General features: G+C 41.6%; 1 protein-coding gene across 2 annotated transcripts in view; it reads right to left on the reverse strand.

Moving 5' to 3' along the window:
- uqcc1 (ubiquinol-cytochrome c reductase complex assembly factor 1) overlaps positions 1–20,266 on the reverse strand; it is a 166,911-nt gene that overhangs the window by 134,252 nt on the left and 12,393 nt on the right. For both annotated transcript variants that reach the window (XM_087994719.1, XM_087994720.1), the window contains exons 2-5: positions 10,949–11,083; positions 9,067–9,174; positions 7,419–7,491; positions 1,177–1,234 (exon numbers count right to left, since the gene is read on the reverse strand). In XM_087994719.1, the coding sequence (XP_087850845.1) occupies positions 1,177–1,234; positions 7,419–7,491; positions 9,067–9,174; positions 10,949–11,083 (374 nt within the window). The remainder of the gene's footprint in view (positions 1–1,176; positions 1,235–7,418; positions 7,492–9,066; positions 9,175–10,948; positions 11,084–20,266) is intronic.

A 20,266-nucleotide genomic window follows, 5' to 3' on the forward strand; every position in this document is an offset into this window, starting at 1 on the left:
TTGTAGTTAACTCCACCACTTGCCAGTGGTGGGATTTGAACACATTCCCAGATTAGGGTTTCTGGTTCAGTGATATTACCACCGTGCCAGATCACAAATTATCAGTGTCGCCCCATTAATGAATGTATTCTCAGCTGCCCAAACTCAGGAATTCCTTTTCGACCTCTCTATGCCTCCCTAATTCTCACTCCTCCTTTATGACATTCTGTAATATCTACCAATCAATCTTGACAAGCAACTAGCCCAAAATACCTTTATTTAGTTCAATGACAAATTTTGTTTGGTAGTGATCTTGCGTAGATCTGAGGAACTGAATTTCAAAGCACATGCTTTAATTGTTACTTCCACATGATAAAACTCTTCCTGTTCACTACAGAAACTTAGGTTTCATGACAATAGGGCTCCGAGAAGCAAATTAAATATATAAATTAATCTGAAGCAGTTCCCATTATTCGATTTGCAATGATTATAAAAAGCGAATATCAGAATGTTATCTTTGCTTCAGTTAGAGTTCAATTCTGGCCTCAGAATAGTCACAGTCATAGGTGTACAGTCATTGTAGAGATCTACTGAGTAAAACCAAACTGGTTTATAAATTTCCTGAAGAAGGGCTTATGCCCGAAACGTCGATTCTCCTGTTCCTTGGATGCTGCCTGACCTGCTACGCTTTTCCAGCAACACATTTTCAGCTCTGATCTCCAGCATCTGCAGTCCTCACTTTCTCCTTATAAATGTCTTGTTCAGTGCGGAACTACCAGCCAAATAACTCATGTCCCAGTTGCAAATTAAGCAAGGATGAGAATATTGGCACTCTAGAAGTTTGCAGATTGTACTAAAATGGATTCCTGTCTGACTCTCCCATCCTCATCACTCTTTCCCCATGGTGGAAGCTAGACAGCTGAAAGGCAACAACACATCCTTTTGAGACCTCGTTCTGAAGCACAGATGAAAGGCGGCAGAATTGCGCTTCTACAATCCTGCGTCAATTCCATTTTCTGGCACCACAGTAACCTGGGCGCAGATGGTGCTGGCATGCAGCACGTTCAGCTGTGCGAGGTGTACACAGCTGTTGGCATTTTCACACAAGATCTCTAATCTAACAGGCAAAAGTCAAACATTAAAAAAGCTTAACTTACGCATTCTCTCAAAACAAGCCTTGAAATTAAGTTTACTCACCAGACATGAAGCTGGGCGACTAGAAACCAGGAGTTCAGTGTGTCTGACAAATTGCATCCTGCAGTCACAGAAACAAGGATTCATTTTAGTTTGCCTAGCTTGAAAGAAAACATTAGAGAACATAACTTTATGTTGTCCCTTACTCTGAGTAAAAAGGGACCCTCCCCAAGAACAAACGACAAAAAAATCTAGTTATGACTGGCTTTCTGAGCAAAGTGCAGGATGGGTGTTGCCTTACTCCAGCAACGTGGTTTTGGAAAGGAGATTCAGAAATTACTAACAGCCTCTTTATGCTAGAAAAAAAGATTGGAAAAATTACTTTAAAAAAAAGACAGGAAACCACAAGAGCTGTCACAGTGATAAGTGCATAGACCAAGTATAGTGCCACATTGATTAAAATCTCAAGCACACTATATTACCAAGTATATCAATACCATTGCAATGGACACTGGTAATCAGTAAGGACCAGGTATAATTAAAAACCCTTATATTTCTGCTAGACAATGGTATTAAGTGTTTTCAAACCAAGGTGGGCTAGATGGATTTAAGATGCAGATCAGCCATGGTCCAGCAAAATGACAGAATGGCGCCTCAGAGTTTAATGGATTATTTGCCCTTCTCTCTGCTATATGGAGTTTAAGTTCGAGTGTCAAGTTTTGCTGCAGTATGACTCATTGCCCAGGTTTAGGGAGACACTAAAGTAGTGTCACTATGAACAGCCAATATGGCTCTTTTGTAAATTACCCAGGTGTCATGGTGTGAAACACATTCTTCCATAAACATATCAACTCCTGATAAAAGTGCATTCTCCATAGAACAACTCCATTAAAGCTCAACAGAATGCCAAATGGCCTTCCTTACTAGCACAGAGAGAAGACCACAAGATACAGGAGCAGAAGTAAGCCATCCAGCCTATCAAGGCTGCTCCACCATTCAATCATGGTCAATGTTTCTCAATCCCTTTCTCCTGCCTTCACACTGTAACACTTGATCTCTTTACTAATCAAGAAGAGATCACACACTGTCTGAAAGATACCCAATGACTTGGCCTTCACAGCCTTCTGTAGCAATAAATTCCACAGATTCTCCTCCCTTTGGCTGAAGAAATTCCTCATCTCCATTCGAAAGGTTCGTCCCTTCACTCCGAGCCTGTGCCCTCAGGTCCTAGTCTCCCCTACCAATGGAAACATCGCCTCCACCTCCACTCTAACCAGGCCTCTCAGTATTCTATTAGTTTCAAAAAGATCCTTCCTCATCCTTCTAAATTCCATCAAGTACAGACCGAGTGTCCTCAACAACTCCTCGTACAAGCCATTAATCTCCAGGATTCGGAGATGCCGGTGTTGGACTGGGGTGTACAAAGTTAAAAATCACACAACACCAGGTTATAGTCCAACAGGTTTAATTGGAAGCACACTAGCTTTCGGAGCGACGCTCCTTCAATCACCTGATGAAGGAGCATTGCTCCGAAAGCTAGTGTGCTTCCAATTAAACCTGTTGGACTATAACCTGGTGTTGTGAGATTTTTAACTTAATCTCCAGGGTCACTCTTGTAAACCTCCTCTGGATCTCTCCAAGACCAGCACATTGTTCCTTAGATATGGAACTCAAAACTGCCCACAATATTCCAAATGCGATCTGACCAAAGCCTTATACAGCCTCAACAGTACATCCCTGCACTTGAAATCTATCCTTCTCAAAATGAATGCCAACACTGCATTTATCTTCCTAATTGCCAAGTGAACTTGCACGTTAATATTAACAGAATTCTGAACTAAGACTCTCTCGTCCCTTTGTGCTTCAAATCTCCGCAATCTTTCCCTACTTAGAAAATACTGCTGCCTGTAGCAGGCACACTAACAGTGCAGCTTTAGGGCTAAGTGTGCTCCAAGCAGAGATTCAAACTGGCAATTTATCAATTCCATATCTTGGATCTTGGGTAACAGTTAGAGATTAGTGAACAAGTGAGTTTCTGGAGAGTATTTTGTAGATGGTGCACATTAATGCCACTGTGCCAGCAGCAGAGGAAATGAATGCTTAAGGTTTGAAGCTTGAATCTTTGAATGCAAATTTAAATCAAAATGGGATAGAGTATCGATCAGAAAACTTCTAGCTTATTTCAAATTGCTTTGCCCTTGCTGCTATGATGACCAAACCTGTCACTATTACCAAAGAATCTGTGTGGAGTTTAACAATTTTAATGTCAGGTTCGTGATCATGGAGGAGGCTGTTTGCTGCTGCTTTCAGTCACTCTGAGTCCCTGAGCTAGTGAAAAGGACAGAAGAGCATTCTTTTCAGCTTTAACCTGTGACTTGCTGGACACAATCATGTTAATTGGATCTGGAAGGCACAATGCCCCAGTTCAACTGATTGCAGACACACATTCGAAACCCCTGGTAAAGCAGACTGGTTCTGAGATCAGACAATGGAGAAAAGCTGACACCTGTCAAATGTACCTCAATAAGCACTGTATATTTCCTATTTCAGGGCAATGCGGAGATGACACTAGCTTCTAAGTGTGCAACGGATTTGGTTTTAAAATATTCCAGCGATTTTCAAGTGCCTACACTTGTGCTTACAGCTCAGTTTCTAGTAGCTACTGTGGAGTCAGTTTACTTTGCTTTGAGTCAACACTCATGTTTAAACAATCAAGCATATCAAATAACTAGGGCTGGAGAGAGGGTTTTAAGCTATTTAGAAGGGGGTGGAGTTTGTGAGGGGAATGCAAACTTTCTAAGTAAGAGGGCAGCTATTGAACATTGTCATCCAGAGTGGGACAGGAAGGGACAGAGGGTACAAACAGAAAGTCAGCAGTATACTGTATAGGATCAAAGGGAGAAAATGGTAAAAAGGCAAGATTAATAGTTCTTTACTTAAATACTTATAGTATTTGGAACAAAATAAATGAACTAATGACACAAGTACAGGTTAATGGACCATCAGGCCCATTATGATTATTATAATGGTTACAATCTCCTTATAACCATTATGAGGATATCAAAACTGGGAACTAAATATTCAGGGGTGTGACACTTGTCGAAAGGATAGGCAACAAGACAATGTTGATGATATAACAAGGAGAAAGTGAACAATCTTAGTATAGGATGGAATACTTACGATAGAGAGAAATGCTCTTGGATCAGAAGATGTACAACCCATTTGATAAGAAATAAAGGAAGAGAAGCAGTCTGTCGGTTTTTTAACAGTAGGTAAATGATGGAGACAATGATGGTATATAACAAAGAAACCATATTAACCGTGGGTGAATTTGATCTTCCTATAGATTGGGTTAGTCAGATTGGCAAAGGCAGCCATGAGCAAGAGGTCATAGATGGCAGTCAGTACAGTTTTCTCAAGAAAAATGTTGTGGATCAGGCTACTTTGGATTGGGTGATGTGTAATGTCACAGTTTTGATAAATGTAAATTACAACATTTACAAGGCATTTGGACAGGTATACGAATAGGGTAGGGTTTAGAAGGATATGGACCAAATGCTGGCAAATGGGACTAGATTAATTAAGATAGCTCAGTGATTAGCATTGCTAACTCTCAGCGCTAAGGACCCGGGTTTGATTCCAGCCTGGGGCGGCTGTTTGTGTGGAGTTTGCACATTCTCCCTGTGTCTGCGTGGGTTTCCTCCGGGTGCTCCAGTTTCCTCCCACAGTCCAAATATGTGCATGTTCGGTGAATTGGCCATGCTAAATTACCCATAGTGTTAGGTGCATTAGTCAGAGGGAAATGGGTCTGAGTGAATTACTCTTCGGAGGATCGATGTGAACTTGTTGGGCCGAAGGGCCTTTTCTCCACTGTAGGTGATCTAAATAGTGACCAAAGCATGTCAGAAATTAGCAATCAGTTTGAGGAAGAAACTTAGCTCTGAAACTTAAATTGACTGCTGAACTTAAATAACAATAATTGCAAAGAAATTAGGTCAGAGCTGGTTGTACTGGACTGGGGAAAGGACTTTAGCAGCAAAGACAATTGAGGAACAATGGCAGACAATTAAGAAAGTAGTTCATGGCTCTTAGCAGGAATATTGCTAAAACTATACAAGGCACTCATCAGACCACAGGTGGAATATTGTGAACTGTTTTGGTCCCATACCAAAGGGAAAAACAAACATTAGAGACAGACTAGAGAAAGCTCACTCAGTTGATCCCAGGTATGGAAGGACTGTCTTATGAGTAGGTTGGGCCTGTACTCTTGGAGTTTAGAAGAACGAGAAGTGACCTTATTGACACATGCAACATTTTTTAAGAGGACTTCATGTGATAAATGCAGAAAGGTTGTTTCCCTTTGAGGGTTCAGGACATAGTCCCAGAAAAAGGGTTCACACCCGTTTAAGACAAAAGTGAGGAGGAATTTCTTCTCTCAGTAGTAGTTAATCGGTGGACTTCTTTATTTCAGAGGGCTGTACACACTGGGTCATTAAGTATATTCAAGGCTGAGATAAACAGATATTTTTTATCAAACAGGGAATCAAGGAATAGATAGGAAAGTGGAGTTGAGGATGATCACATCAGCCATGGTGGTGGAGATTCAATGAGTTGAAAGTCCTACTTCTGCTATGTTTTATGGTGAACATGGATCAGTTAACAATTTCACAATCAGATACAGAACAACGGAATACTACAAAAACTAATCAAAGGTTTTTGAGGACCAATGGGAGTAAAGTGGAATGCAAGAACCAACAAGTTTTATGAGATGGAAAGGTGGACAGATGCATAGCCGTTGAATGGGGGAAATAATGATTAAACAAAAAAAATTACTCATCAATATTTTATAATTTAAAAAGTATACATCTCGTCAAGTGCACATATATTTACAGAAGGAGAACTAGTAGTATTCCAATAGCTCAAAGCTCTCAACCCACATTCTCAGTGGTTTAATCAAACACTTTTTATGTTACAAAGCAACTCCAAAAAAGGAAGAGAAAATTTAAGTGACTTTTCTTGATCTTATTTTAATTGTCCAATTGGCTGCTCTACAGCTCTCTGTTGGATGTCAATCTCAGAAGAAACGTTTGGAATAGGAAAAAGCGATGAGATCCTTTTCCAGGAATAAAATGCCCCGATCTGCCTGTGTACCAAACAGTTTAAATCTTTCCCCCTTCAGCTTTGATTGACTGCAGCCCCATTGGTCTTCTTTAATAACCATCCAAATCATCTCATCTGATATCAATGGAACGTTTGGATGAAGAGGTTGTGCCTGAATTCTCTCAAAACTACTTTTCTAATTAAGTCCCAGGAACTGAAATTTCTCCATAATGAAATTGCTTGGGGCATTTTTATCTTTTCCTTTTACAATCTTGGAAGACTTTGATTAAATCACCACAGAGTCTCTTTTCATTTCCAACCAGCAGCCTCGCCCATTCTGCAGACCCAGAATTATGTTAGCTGAATATATATAGAATACTTTATATGATAAAGTATGTGATTAATGATAATTACTTTCCCCAATTAAAACCCACTGCCAATGAAGCTTTGTAATAAAGCAGCCTATTTAGAGACAAATCCAGCTGACAGTAGAATCTTGGGGCATTCTTAAAATCTAGAATCTCATTTGTGTATGCAAACTGGTCTCAATGCTTCGAGGAGAAAGTGAGGACTGCAGACTCCTGAAGAAGGGCTTATGCCCGTAACGTCGATTCTCCTGTTCCTTGGATGCTGCCTGATCTGCTGCGCTTTTCCAGCAACACATTTTCAGCTCTGGTCTCAATGCTTCTCAAGACCCGACAAGCCTTCTTGTTACATGACTTTTAATGTTCCCTCACTTTTAAGTCAATGTTCCTTCTGCAATTCCCATTTTCCTTTGAGTCCCTTAACTAAAAACATAGGAAATCAATTCCAATTCAGTGGATGCGCAATCCAGGTTCAACTAACATCTCAATATAAATTACACTACAAACCATTCAACATTAGACTTAATTTAATTTTGCATTCAACTGTCAATTAGTCTCTCACTAGTGTAATGTGTAAGCTTTGGACTTGGAGTTAATTTGACCCAAATGCAATGGTACCATTATCCCTTTGCCAAAGAAAAATCAAATTGAATTTGAAACACTAACTCTTTCTTTCACCACAAAGGATGTCAAATTGCTGAGTTTCTTTCAGGATTTTCTGCTTTTATTGCCACTGTGCAATCTTCATTTCAACAGAATCGGTGATACCTTTAAAAATTAAAAAAAAAATCAAAGCAGTTCAAATATAACAGATTGCAGAAAAACCGTGGTTAAACGTACTTTCAAACAAGTCGTCATAATCGATCCTCTCCACACAGCAGGTATACATCCGCAGACCAGCAATCTTAATTTTCTGGAATATAGGCGAAAATGAAGATTTTAGAAAAAAATTAATTAGACAAGCAAGCGCACACAAAAGTCGAAACAGAGGAGAAATAAAAGTAACAAGCATTAAAAATAGAAATTAATAACATGGCAATAACCTTTTACACTATTTCTCAATCAAATTAGATTCCCTAGTGTGGAAATAGGACCTTTGACCCAACCAGTCCACACCAACCCTCCGAAGAGTAATCTACACACACCAATTTCCCTCTGACTAATGCACGCAGCACTATGGGCAATTTAGCATGGCCAATTCACCTGACCTGCACATCTTTGGGCTGTGGGAGGAAACCGGAGCATCCGGAGGAAACCCATGCAGGTACGGGGAGAATGTGCAAACTCCACACAGACAGTTGCCAGAGGCCGGAATTGAACCTGGGACCCTAGTGCTGTGAGGCAGCAGTGCTAACCACTCAGCCATTGTGCCATCCCATATAAATCTGAATGTTGTGCAATTAGTTGATGTCATACTTGTCAACTTGAATTGTTCCCTCTAGTAACACATTGGAGGACAATAGAGATCAAAATGCTCTGACTCAAACATTACCAGCTATACTTTGCTTTCATGACAAAGGATGAAACATTAATTGAAAAGCACCAAGGGGAAGTGATAGCCTAGAGGCAGATGGTGGAAGTTGAATTCAATTAAAAAGAAAAACTGGGAATAAGAGTCTAATGATGATGAAGAAAATGCGTCTTTTGTCAGAAAAACCCATCTGGTTCAATAAGGGTCTTTAGGGAAGGAAATCTGTCATCCTTACCCAGGCGAAAGTGAGGACTGCAGATGCTGGAGATCAAAGTCTAGATTAGAGTGATGCTGGAAAAGCACAGCAGGTCAGGCAGCATCTTTCACCTCATTTCTGATGAAAGGCTTTTGCCTGAAACGTCGATTTTCCTACTCCTCAGATGCTGCCTGACCTGATGTGCTTTTCCAGCACCACTCTAATCTAGACTACCGTCCTTACCCAGTCTGGCCTACATGTGACTCCAGACCCACAGCAAATGGTTAGCTCATGATTGCCCTCTGAGCAATTAGGGATGGTCAATAAATACTGGCCTGGCCAGTGATGTCCATATTCTGTGAATGAATAAAGAGAAAGATTTTCAGCCAATTTAGGAATGGCACAAATCTTGTTGGAAAGTGTAAGTAACATTCTACCTTTTTGCACATTTTATGGTACGCATCTTCTATTTTCCAACTTTGTACAGCAAAACCAAATGTAGTATTTTATACTGTCACATTGAACACAAACCTCTTCCAGAATACAGCCTAACTGAAGGATAAAGTTCACACAGATGTCATAAGGGTCAGCAGATTTGCAAAGTTAACTGTTTCTATCTCCATAGATGCTGTCAAATCCATTGAGTTTCTCCAGCACTTTCTCTTTTTGTTTCAAATGTCCAGCATCTGTAGTTCTTTGTTTTATAGAAGACCTGGGAATCCTTATTAGAACAAGTGTGAACAGACATTGCTCTATTTCCCAACAGAGACAGCATCATCATAGAACCCCACTCCTATTTTCATTAGCTCAAGCAAAAATACCCATTTGCTGTACTTCAGAGGCCCTGTGAATCCCATGGCTTCTATCAGTTTGGTAAAGGGACTCAGTTCTTCCTCCACAGGCTCAGCTGGACTTTTAACATTGGAAAACTGTTAATAAAATGGAGAACAAAATGTTAGCCACAAAACACCCGAGAATTAATAGTTTAACAAAGTGCATAATCAAATATTACTGCATACAACAGTGGCAGTGTGAAATTATATGAACCTTTAATGTAGTGAAAAACTTCCTGAGATACTTCATAGAATCGCAAAAGTGTGACAGCACAAAAGGAGACCATTAGGCCAACTGTGCCTCTATTGCGTTGTTAAATGGACATCACTAGCTGGTGCAAATTCCCTGCTGTTCCACCATACCCTTAAACATTATTTTTGTCCAAATAAGTACCCAATACCTTCTTGAATGCTTCAATTTCAGCAATAGCAGCGATACTTCACTGAAGCATTATCATTTAAAAAAATCACCAAATATTAGATCAAGGAGCTACGGTATAAATCAAAAAGCAGTGTTTCCAGAGCTCTGGAGTGAGGGAAAGAGATGGAAAGGCAGTGTTATTTCAGGAAGCAATTCCAGAGCTTATGAGTCAGGCAGCTGAAAGCATGGTTTGATAATGATGGAGAGATGGATGTAGAGGCTGTGCAGAAGGACAGAATCAGAGGATTGTAGATTTTAGATCTGCAAGAGTTACAGGGCTCTACAAACATGTGGGCTGACAAGCCTGCAGACAAACATGAAAGCAAGCACGAGAATTTTAAAACAGCTGGACTGAGATCCAATGTTGGTTAGCGAACAATGGGTGACGGGTGAACAGGACACAGTGTAAGGTTGGTTAGGAGAAACTGGGTTTTACACAGGCTTAAACGAGAAGATTAAGGGTAGAAGTTGCAAGGCAAGGTCAATGAAGTGGATAACAGAACAAGGAAGTGGTTTTGCATGTGGACAGGTTCTGATGGCAAGTTTGTCAGAAAGGTATGATGGACAGAATAGCTACCTTCTGGGCTGAAATTTCAGGGACTCTATGCAATTTAAATTAAAAGAATAGCCCTGTATTTTGTTGAAGACAATAGCCCCCATCTCTAATGTCATTGTTGTCTTCTATGTTAACTTTGCTCAAATCTTTCAGATGGTGAAACCTGTAACTTTGGGGAGGCAATGGCCTAGTGGTATTATCACTGGACTCAATGCTCTGCGGGCCAGGGTTTGAATGGCAGATGGTAGAATTTGAATTCAATAAAACAAATCTGGAATTCAGAGTCTAACGATGACCACAAATCCATTGTTGATTGTCGGAAAAAACCCATCTGGTTAACTAATATCCTTTAGGGAAGGAAACTCATTTTTACCTGGTCTGGACTACATGTGACTCCAGACCCACAGCAATGTGGCTGTTTCTTGACTGCCCTTGAGATAGGCAATAAATGCTGGCCTAGCCAGTGACACCCTCATCCCATGACTGAATTTTAAAAAGCCTAACACAGGTACTCAGGCGCGATTGTAAACAAACAAAATCAGGCATGGAGCAAAGCCACAGATGTCAGCTCAAACTAACAACTGCCTCAATTGAAAACACAATCTCAACCATGTAAACAAACAAAGAACAAATTTGTTTTCTTAAACTGAGGACATTAAAATCGAGCCTAACATTTTCACGACCATAAAACTAAAATTACTTGGTCAGTAGGCCAATAAATCGGAGTAGTTCACCCTAATTCATGAATTATTCAAACCACCTTCTGCTCACTCAGTGAATGTACTTCAGACAGTAAATGCAAGGCAGTGATGAAGGAATGCGGATGACCAAGGCTTCACCTGACATCCACGGGGTTTGAAAACAAATGCTCTCTCCCTGTTTCTAAAACTCACGTTTGGTGTGATGTGAATGGCCCGGTATGGCAGTCCTGGTCTGAGTAAAGTGTGTCGCAGCCCATTGCAGGAGGTGAGGCCATTTGGCTTGGAAGCACCAACTCCAATTACTGCACTTCGCCATACAGCACGAAGCTGAAAGGGAGCAACAAGGAATTGATGTGTGAATATAAAAATGTAGTTTGCCTGTAGATCTGTGGAAGCAAAAACAGTAGCTTCATTGTACCATTTGCAGTTACCTACTGTGTCTTCAGTCATGGTGATAAGGCAGCAATATTATCAATAGTGCTGCTCACAATATGGTCTCCTCTACATTGGAGAAATGAAATGCAGACTTGGTGATCACTTTGCAGAACACCTATGTTCTGTCTGTAAAGATGACTCTTGCCATTTCAACACATCACCGTGTTCCCATGCCAACATCTGTGTCTCGAGCTTGCTGCAGTGCACTAATGGGGCTCAGCACAAGCTTAAAGAACAGCATCTCATCTTTCACTTGAGAATCCTGCAGTCTCTAGGACTCAATATTGAATTCAATCACTATAGAGCCTGATTCCATCTTTCCATGATTTTTATCCACCTCCACACCTTGATCCTGTCATGACATGGGTTGCTTTCAGCAGTCAACCCAATCTCTCCTACACTTAGCCCTCATTATTACTTAGCTTTTCTTCCGAATTGGCTTAACATCAATAATTCTCTTGCCTTCCTACCCCTTTTGGATCTCTCTCTGAGGCCTATCTCCACACCCCAACCTTGCCTTCAGCATAAGTACCACATTTTCTGAGCTGCTATCAGCTCTAAAGAAGAGTCAGAGGACTCGAAACAGTGATTCTGCTTTCTGCCCATAGATGCTGCCAGACTTGCAGAGTTTCTCCTGCAATTTTTGTTTCAGATTTCCAGCATCCGCAGTTCTTTGTTTTGTTTTAGCGAATGCTCGATATTCTGCCTCCAATGCAAGTCTGTACTTCCTTTAAAACTGGACATAGCCCTCCAGCATTGGAGTGGCCAGCAGACCCTACAAAAAAACAGTGAGACTTCTTTATTCCTACATTCCAACCCACCTGTAATAAAGGACAACATCCCAATCACTTTACTAACTGCTTTTTAAAGCTGCAATTACATTTGTTGAAGCCTCCTCGATCACCAATCAATGTAGTTACGCATGTGGCTCTGTAGAATTCAATGCAAGGCTTTAGAAAGAAACAGCCAAAGTTGAACTCCCAATTTCAAAACCAGTTATTGTGCCAAATTAATTAATATTTCAGGCTTTATATGGCTTATTCCTGTCCAGTTATGAAGCTAAGTATCTCAAATGCGAACTCTTACAGAAAGTATCAATGAAAAGTTTAAATTAGTGGCTTAAAAATGTTTGTTTCATGTTTAGAGCAACACAAGATCCATAAACAATCAAAAGAAATCCCCCCAAATTGAAGAAAATATTCAAAAATATTTCATGGCAGCAAGTAAATGCTGCTGTAAACTAATGCTATGGGAAATTCTGATTGAAGAAATAGGAAAGTTGAGAATATCGACAAATTTTTAGTCCCATCTGCAATCCCACTGTACAGAAAGGGAAAAAGCATACTGTATTTCTTGCAAATAAACAGAGAACCAATTGAAATGCAAATCCAATAGACAAGCAAAGTTACATTCAATGAAGGGCTGTTAAATGTAAGAGACATCTGTGTTAAACCTCACCACTCTATCAGCGTTCCACAATACTGTACATTACCAAATAACATACTTCAAATTATTATTGCATCAAATTTCCAACACTGAACATTTAGGATTTTGAAGGGGTGTAGATCCATAATAAACTTCAAAAGAGAATTGGATGAGTTGGCGAGGAGGAAACTTTTGCCACACTCTATCAGGAGTAGTGTCAGCTGAATAATTCTTCCTCCAGAGCCAGCACAAGCATGATGGGTCGAATGGTCTCTTTCCGTGCTGAGTGATTCTTTGAAAGAGGTCCAGTCTTGGTGTTTATCCTTTACTCAAAGAGTGATCCTAATCCCATTCTTATCTCTCCTCATTCTCCATTTCTTCAACCCAACTATTTTTCAATGCTGCTTTATTCACTAGTGCACCTCAGAGTCTCCCATCCCCCACTGATTCTAAATCTGTGGCATTTGACAGTTTTTCCCTATTTACTGCTTCCAGTAGAAGGGTCAGCAACCAGAGAAAATAAATGTAAATCCATTGGTCAAAAAACTCTGAAGGGAGATGAAGAGATTTAAATAAAAATATGAATTGCTGAGGTCTTGAATGTACAATCTGAAAGAGAGTTGGGAGTTGACTCAATGGAAACTTCCAAGAGAACCTGATAAATACTCAAAAGGAGAAAAAAAATGGGAACTGGGACTAATCAGACAGCATTTCCAAGGGCCAGCGCAGGTAAGATGAATCCTTCTGCACTCTATGTTTTCATCCTCTGACCTGATATCGATGACATCTTGATATCTATACATCACCTACTGGAAATTGCCTGTCTCTTGTGATTCAGATATATCACTATCATTAATGAAATTGTCAATCATAGAATTCCTACAGTGTGGAAGCAAACCATTCTGCCCATTGAGTCCACACTGACCCTCTGATGAGCTCCTACACAAACCCAACCGCCTACCCTATATCTGTAACCCTGCATTCCCCATGGCTAATCCATTTAGTCTATCCATTCCTGGGCACTATGGGCAACTGAGCATGGCTAATCCATCTAACCTGCAAATCTTTGGACTGTGGGAGGAAACCCACGCAGATATGGTGAGAATGTGCAAAGTCCACACAGACACCAGAGGGTGGAATTGAGCCCAGGTCCCTGGTGCTGTGAGACAGCAGTGCTAACCAATTGAGTCACCATGCCAATATTGTGCATTACAATAGTAATTACACTTTAAAAGTAATTCCGTGGGAATAACTTACATTGGGTTGGCCCGAGGCTTTGATAAGACCTATATAAAAGCAATACCTGCTTGTCTTGAGATTGTTATACAAGTAACACTGATTACTGATAGTCCAGATGTTGATTTTAATTGCAAACTTTAATGTTATATATCTAACAGTATCTCAAAGCATTAACCCAACTGAATCTAATGATAAAATCTAACAATAAACCAAGGGCTGCAGGACAGGGGTTCAGAAGAGAAAAGTATCGATAGGATTCAACTAACACAGGTTCAAAGTTTGTGCGAAGATTTGTAGCTCGGGTGCTCGTTGCTGTGGTTCTGTTCGCCGAGCTGGAAGTTTTTGTTGCAAACGTTTCGTCCCCTGGCTAGGCGACATCATCAGTGCTTGGGAGCCTCCTGCGAAGCGCTTCTTTGATGTTTCCTCCGGTGTTTATAGTGGTCTGTCCCTGCCGCTTCCGGTTGTCAGTTTCAGCTGTCCGCTGTAGTGGTTGGCATATTGGGTCCAGGTCGATGTGTTTGTTGATGGAGTTTGTGGATGAATGCTACAGGTTGTAGCACTCAGTCTGTAAAGCATTACATTTGAATTGTTCTGACTGGTTTCCTGGGTCTTTACTCATGACAGATGACGACTCTTTTCCTGACTATTTACTGATGACCCCAGGCGATGGACCCACCACAGGCATGAAGGCAGACTCTGCCCATGCTGCTCTGGGGTACTGCACCAGGAGATCCTCCCTCTTCCCTGCCAAGGATCACATCTTCACCAAAACAAAAAGGTTATCAACTCCACGGATTGCTTTCTCAATCCTGTACTCTATTCACTTCATTGCTCATAACAATCCATTACAGAACTGTCCGCCAACAACATGTGATATTTAAAACAGGTCTCAGGTTACTGTCACTTCCTGTTATGAAACAACAGTCTCCAGCTTTTCCTAAGCACCCAGCAGCACCAAGCTGGACCCAAGAATAAGTTCGCTCAGTTACCAGAAACCCAGCTGCTCTGAATAGTGAGAGGAGCAGCACCACATCCAATTAGCAGGTTTACCCACTTAGAGCATAAGATATAAGGGCAGACTTAGGCTATTTGGTCCAACGAATCTCCTACATCATACAAACATGGTTGATATGTTTCTCAACCCCATTCTCCTGCCTTGTCTCCATAACTGAGATTTACCAAGATGTTGCCTGGTCTGGAGCAAAGATCTTATGAGGAAAGGCTGAGGGACTTGGGTCTGTTCTCATTGGAGAGAGTGATTCCTTAGAAGAGTATAAAGAAAGTAGGAGTATACTTAAGAGGGAAATCAGGAGGGCAAAAAGGGGACAAGAGATAGCTTTGGCAAATAGAATTAAGGCGAATCCAAAGGGTTTTTACAAATATATAAAGGACAAAAGGGTAACTAGGGAGAGAATAGGGCCCCTCAAAGATCAGCAAGGCGGCCTTTGTGTGGAGCCACAGAAAATTGGGGAGATACTAAATGAATATTTTGCATCAGTATTTATTGTGGAAAAGGATATGGAAGATACAGACTGTAGGGAAATAGATAATGACATCTTGCAAAATGTCCAGATTGCAGAGGAGCAAGTGCTGGATATCTTGAAACAGTTAAAAGTGGATAAATCCCCAGGTGTAGGGGACAGTGAAGAGGGTTACCTCAGATTACAACAAGATCTGGACCAGATCAGGTGCACCCGAGAACTCTGGGGGAAGCTAGAGAAGTGATTGCTGGGCCTCTTGCTGAGATATTTGTATCATCGATAGTCACAGGCGAGGTGCCGGAAGACTGGAGGTTGGCAAACGTGGTGCCACTGTTTAAGAAGGGAGGTAAAGACAAGCCAGGGAACTATAGACTGGTGAGCCTGACCACAGTGGTGGGAATCCTGAGGGACAGGATGTACATGTATTTGGAAAGGCAAGGACTGATTCGGGATAATCAATATGGCTTTGTGTGTGGGAAATCATGTCTCACAAACTTTATTGAGTTTTTTGAAGAAGTAACAAAGAGGATTGATGAGGGCAGAGCAGTAGATGTGCTCTATATGGACTTCAGGAAGGCGTTCGACAAGGTTCCCCATGGGAGACTGATTAGCAAGGTCATGGAATACAGGGAGAACTAGCCACTTGGATACAGAACTGGCTCAAAGGTAGAAGACAGAGGGTGGTGGTGGAGGGCTGTTTTTCAGACTGGACGCCTGTGACCAGTGGAGTGCCACAAGGATCAGTGCTGGGCCCTCTACTTTTTGTCATTTACATAAATGATTTGGATGCAAGCATAAGAGGTACAGTTAGTAAGTTTGCAGATGACACCAAAATTGGAGGTGTAGTGGACAGTGAAGAGGGTTACCTCAGATTACCTGAAGAAGGGCTTATGCCCGAAATGTCGATTCTCCTGTTCCCTGGATGCTGCCTGACCTGCTGCGCTTTTCCAGCAACACATTTTCAGCTCTGATTTCCAGCATGTGCAGACCTCACTTTCTCCTTTTTACCTCAGATTACAACAGGATCTGGACCAGATGGGCCAATGGGCTGAGAAGTGGCAGATGGAGTTTAATTTAGATAAATGCGAGGTGCTGCATTTTGGGAAAGCAAATCTAAGCAGGACTTATACACTTAATGGTAAGGTCCTAGGGAGTGTTGAACAAAGAGACCTTGGAGTGCAGGTTCATAGTTCATTGAAAGTGCAGTCGCACGTAGATAGGATAGTGAAGGCAGCGTTTGGTATGCTTTCCTTTATTGGTCAAGAGTATTGAGTACAGGAGTTGGGAGGTCATGTTGCAGCTGTACAGGACATTGGTTAGTCCACTGTTGGAATATTGCGTGCAATTCTGGTCTCCTACTTATCGGAAAGATGTTGCGAAACTTGAAAGGGTTCAGAAAAGATTTACAAGGATGTTGCTAGGGTTGGAGATCTGAGCTATAGGGAGAGGCTGAACAGGCTGGGGCTGTTTTCCCTGGAGCGTTGGAGGCTGAGGGGTGACCTTATAGAGGTTTACAAAATTATGAGGGGCATGGATAGGATAAATAGACAAAGTCTTTTCCCTGGGGTTGGGGAGTCCAGAACTAGAGGGCATAGGTTTAGGGTGAGAGGGGAAAGATATAAAAGAGACCTAAGGGGCAACTTTTTCACACAGAGGGTGGTATGGAATGAGCTGCCAGAGGATGTGGTGGAGGCTGGTACAATTACAACATTTAAGAGGCATTTGTATGGGTATATGAATAGGAAGGGTTTGGAGGGATATGGGCCGGGTGCTGGCAGATGGGACTAGATTGGGTTGGGATATCTGGTCGGCATGGACTAGTTGGACCGAAGGGTGTTTCCATGCTGTACATCTCTATGACTCTATCTATGACTCTAAGGCTAAGAGAGGATTTAATAGAGATATACAAGATGATCAGAGGATTAGATAGGGTGGACGGCGAGACTCTTTTTCCAAGGATGATGACATCTGCTTGTACGAGGAGGCATAGCTGCAAATTGAGGGGTGACAGATTTAAGACACGTCAGAGGCAGGTTCTTTACTCAGACAGCAGTTAGGGCATGGACGGCCCTGCCTGCCAATGTAGTCAACTCAGCCACATTAGGGGCATTTAAACAGTCCTTGGATAAACACATGGGTGATGATAGGATAATGTTGGGTGATGAACTTAGATTAGTTCACAGGTCGGTGCAACATCAAGAGCCGAAGGGCCTGTTCTGCGCTGTGCTGTTCTATGTTCTAACCCTTGATCCCCTTACGAATCAAGAATCTATCTCTGTCTTACAGACACTCAATGACTTGGCCTCCACAGCCTTCTGCAGCAATGAGTTCCACAGATTCCCCACCCTCTGGCTGAAGAAATTCCTCGTCATCTCAGTTCTGAAGGGTCATCCCCTTCTTTCTGAGGCTGTGCCCTCAGGTCCTAGCCTCTCCTCTTATTGGAAACATCTTCGCCATGTCCACTCAATCCAGGTCTCTTTGTATTCTTTTAAGTTTCAATGAAACTTTCCCCTCATTCTTCTAAACTCCATAGATTAGAGACCCAAAGCCCTCAACCACTTATCATATGACAAGCTATTCAGCCCCGAGATTATTCTTGTAAACCTCCTCTACATCGTCTCCAATGTCAGCTCATCCTTCCTAAGATACGGGGCCCAAAACTGCTGACAAGCTTTTCCTGTTTGCCTAAGAAAAGAGGCAGAATTCTGGAAATACAATCATCGCACCAGCTTTAGTGAAAACCATGCTAGATTTTTCTTCTCAAATGAAAAACAGAATGTTGCTCATTCAAGCTATTCAAATCTCTAGTTCTTGCACATCCTTTGAATTTCCAAAAAACGCATTAGTGTTCTTCTGCGATAACACTAACTTTACTGTTTCCAATCAGTACCATTTCCAGTTCTGCTGTTAAATAGCATCTGGATGGCATTCATTTTACTGAAATCAGGGCGTACCTGCAGATATTTACAAAAACACAGTGAGCAGAGGGCACATGTAGAACCACAATTTTATCAAGAAATTTCGGCAGTACTCAACAGTTCTGTTCCCCATTCCAATAACAAGTCGCCAACATATACAGTCCTAGAGATGTACAGCACAGAAACAGACCCTTCGGTCCAACTTGTCCACGTTGACCAGATATCCCAACCTAACCTAGTCCCACCTGCCAGCAGCTGACCCATATCCCTCCAAACCCTTCTTATTCGTATCTCCATCCTGATGCCTTTTAAATGTTGTTATTGTACCAGCCTCCACCACTTCCTTTGGCAGCTCATTCCATACACGTACCTCCCTCTGCATGAAAAGGTTGCCTCTTAGGTCTCTTATCTTTCCACTCTCACCCGAAACCTATGCCCTCTAGTTCTGGACTCCCCCAAACCCAGGGAAAAGACTTTGTCTATTTAACCTATCCATGTCCTTCATGATTTTATAAAAGTCTATAAGATCACCCCTCAGACTCTGATGCTCCAGGAAAAACAGCCCCAGCCTATTTAACCTCTCCCTGTAGCTCAAATCCTCCAACCCTGGCAACATCCTTGTAAATCTTTTCTGAACTCTTTCAAGTTTCACAACATCCTTCCGATAGGAAGACGACCAGAATTGCACGCAATACTCCAACAGTGGCCTAACCACTGCACAACAGTTTTTAGCTCACATGCTGATTACAAAATTTGCTTTTCAGTTCTCATCTTTGTATGGGAGAAACGTCAGGATTTCATATGAAAGCTAGCATTCAACAAGAATGGATTACAGTGAGCTTTATTCAAATGCTTTTAAAATTACAAACCTCCAATAAATACTGTACAGTACTGCCAGAAAAACACTGGCCGGGAACAGCATGTGACTTGAATTTGATATAACGCCTCATCATATCACTCAAACATCTGAAAGCGTTTTGAACCCATCTCTTGTATGAGGCATTAAAACAAGGCCCTGTCACCTCTCTCAGCTGGACGATAAAGATCTCAAAACACTGTCTGACGAGGAGCGGAACGGAGTTTGTCCTGGAGTCCTGGCTGATGTTGATCTCGTAACAAACATCAAAGAGAGATTATCTAGTCATTATCACATTGCCGTTTGTGGAGTCTGCTGTGCACAAGCTGCCTTTTACATTGCCAACATCACAACAGTGACCACACATCAAAATCAACTTGCTGAGTGTGTGCAAGGTGCCAAATAAATACAATTTTTTTTCAACGTACAATGGGTTGCTTTTTTGGATTACAGTGTATTTTGTATGCAAAATCTGACAGCAACAGATCACCATCTGTTTCTGCTGCTTTTGGATGAAGCAGGAATGTTAGTCCAGACACCGAAACTCCCTGCTCTTTCCCAGCAGTGCCATGGAATATATTAACACCCACCTGAACTAAGCAGACAGAACCATATCCAAAATGTCAGCACCTCCAGACATGCAACAGTAACTCTGTACTTGGAGAATAAGTCTTGATTGCGTGTTTGGGGTGGACGTTGAAATGTAGAACTCTGACTCACAGGTAGAAGTGGTGCCAAATGAGCCCAGCTGCCCAAGTTACAGAGTGAGACAATCAGTGCAGACACAGAATTCACCACTAAAGGAATGTTATCTATGGGACTTCAACTCAATTTAACTACTTCAAGATACACTTACTCCTCCCAGGTGTCGCTGCTTCCTAGCTCAATACTTTTCTGACAGATTCAGAGGCTGACCGACAATCAGCACTGCATCTGTTAAGACTGAATTCCCTCTCAAAAGATCAAAGTGGATAGATGGAGAAGAAATCCACATCTTGTTTATATATGCGTTTCTCATCTGTGGGAAGTATGCCTGGCTATTTCCCCCCACACCCCAACCCTGAACATTAGTTCCCTTGAAACTGGCAAAAGAATCAGAGGCGAGATCAGGATAAATGTTTTCACACAGCAAGTTGCTGTAATCTGGAATGCACTG

This window comes from Chiloscyllium plagiosum, unplaced genomic scaffold (genome assembly GCF_037043375.1).
Source record: "Chiloscyllium plagiosum isolate Xiang-an unplaced genomic scaffold, Cpla_swu_hap1 HiC_scaffold_15, whole genome shotgun sequence".
NCBI lineage: Eukaryota > Metazoa > Chordata > Chondrichthyes > Orectolobiformes > Hemiscylliidae > Chiloscyllium > Chiloscyllium plagiosum.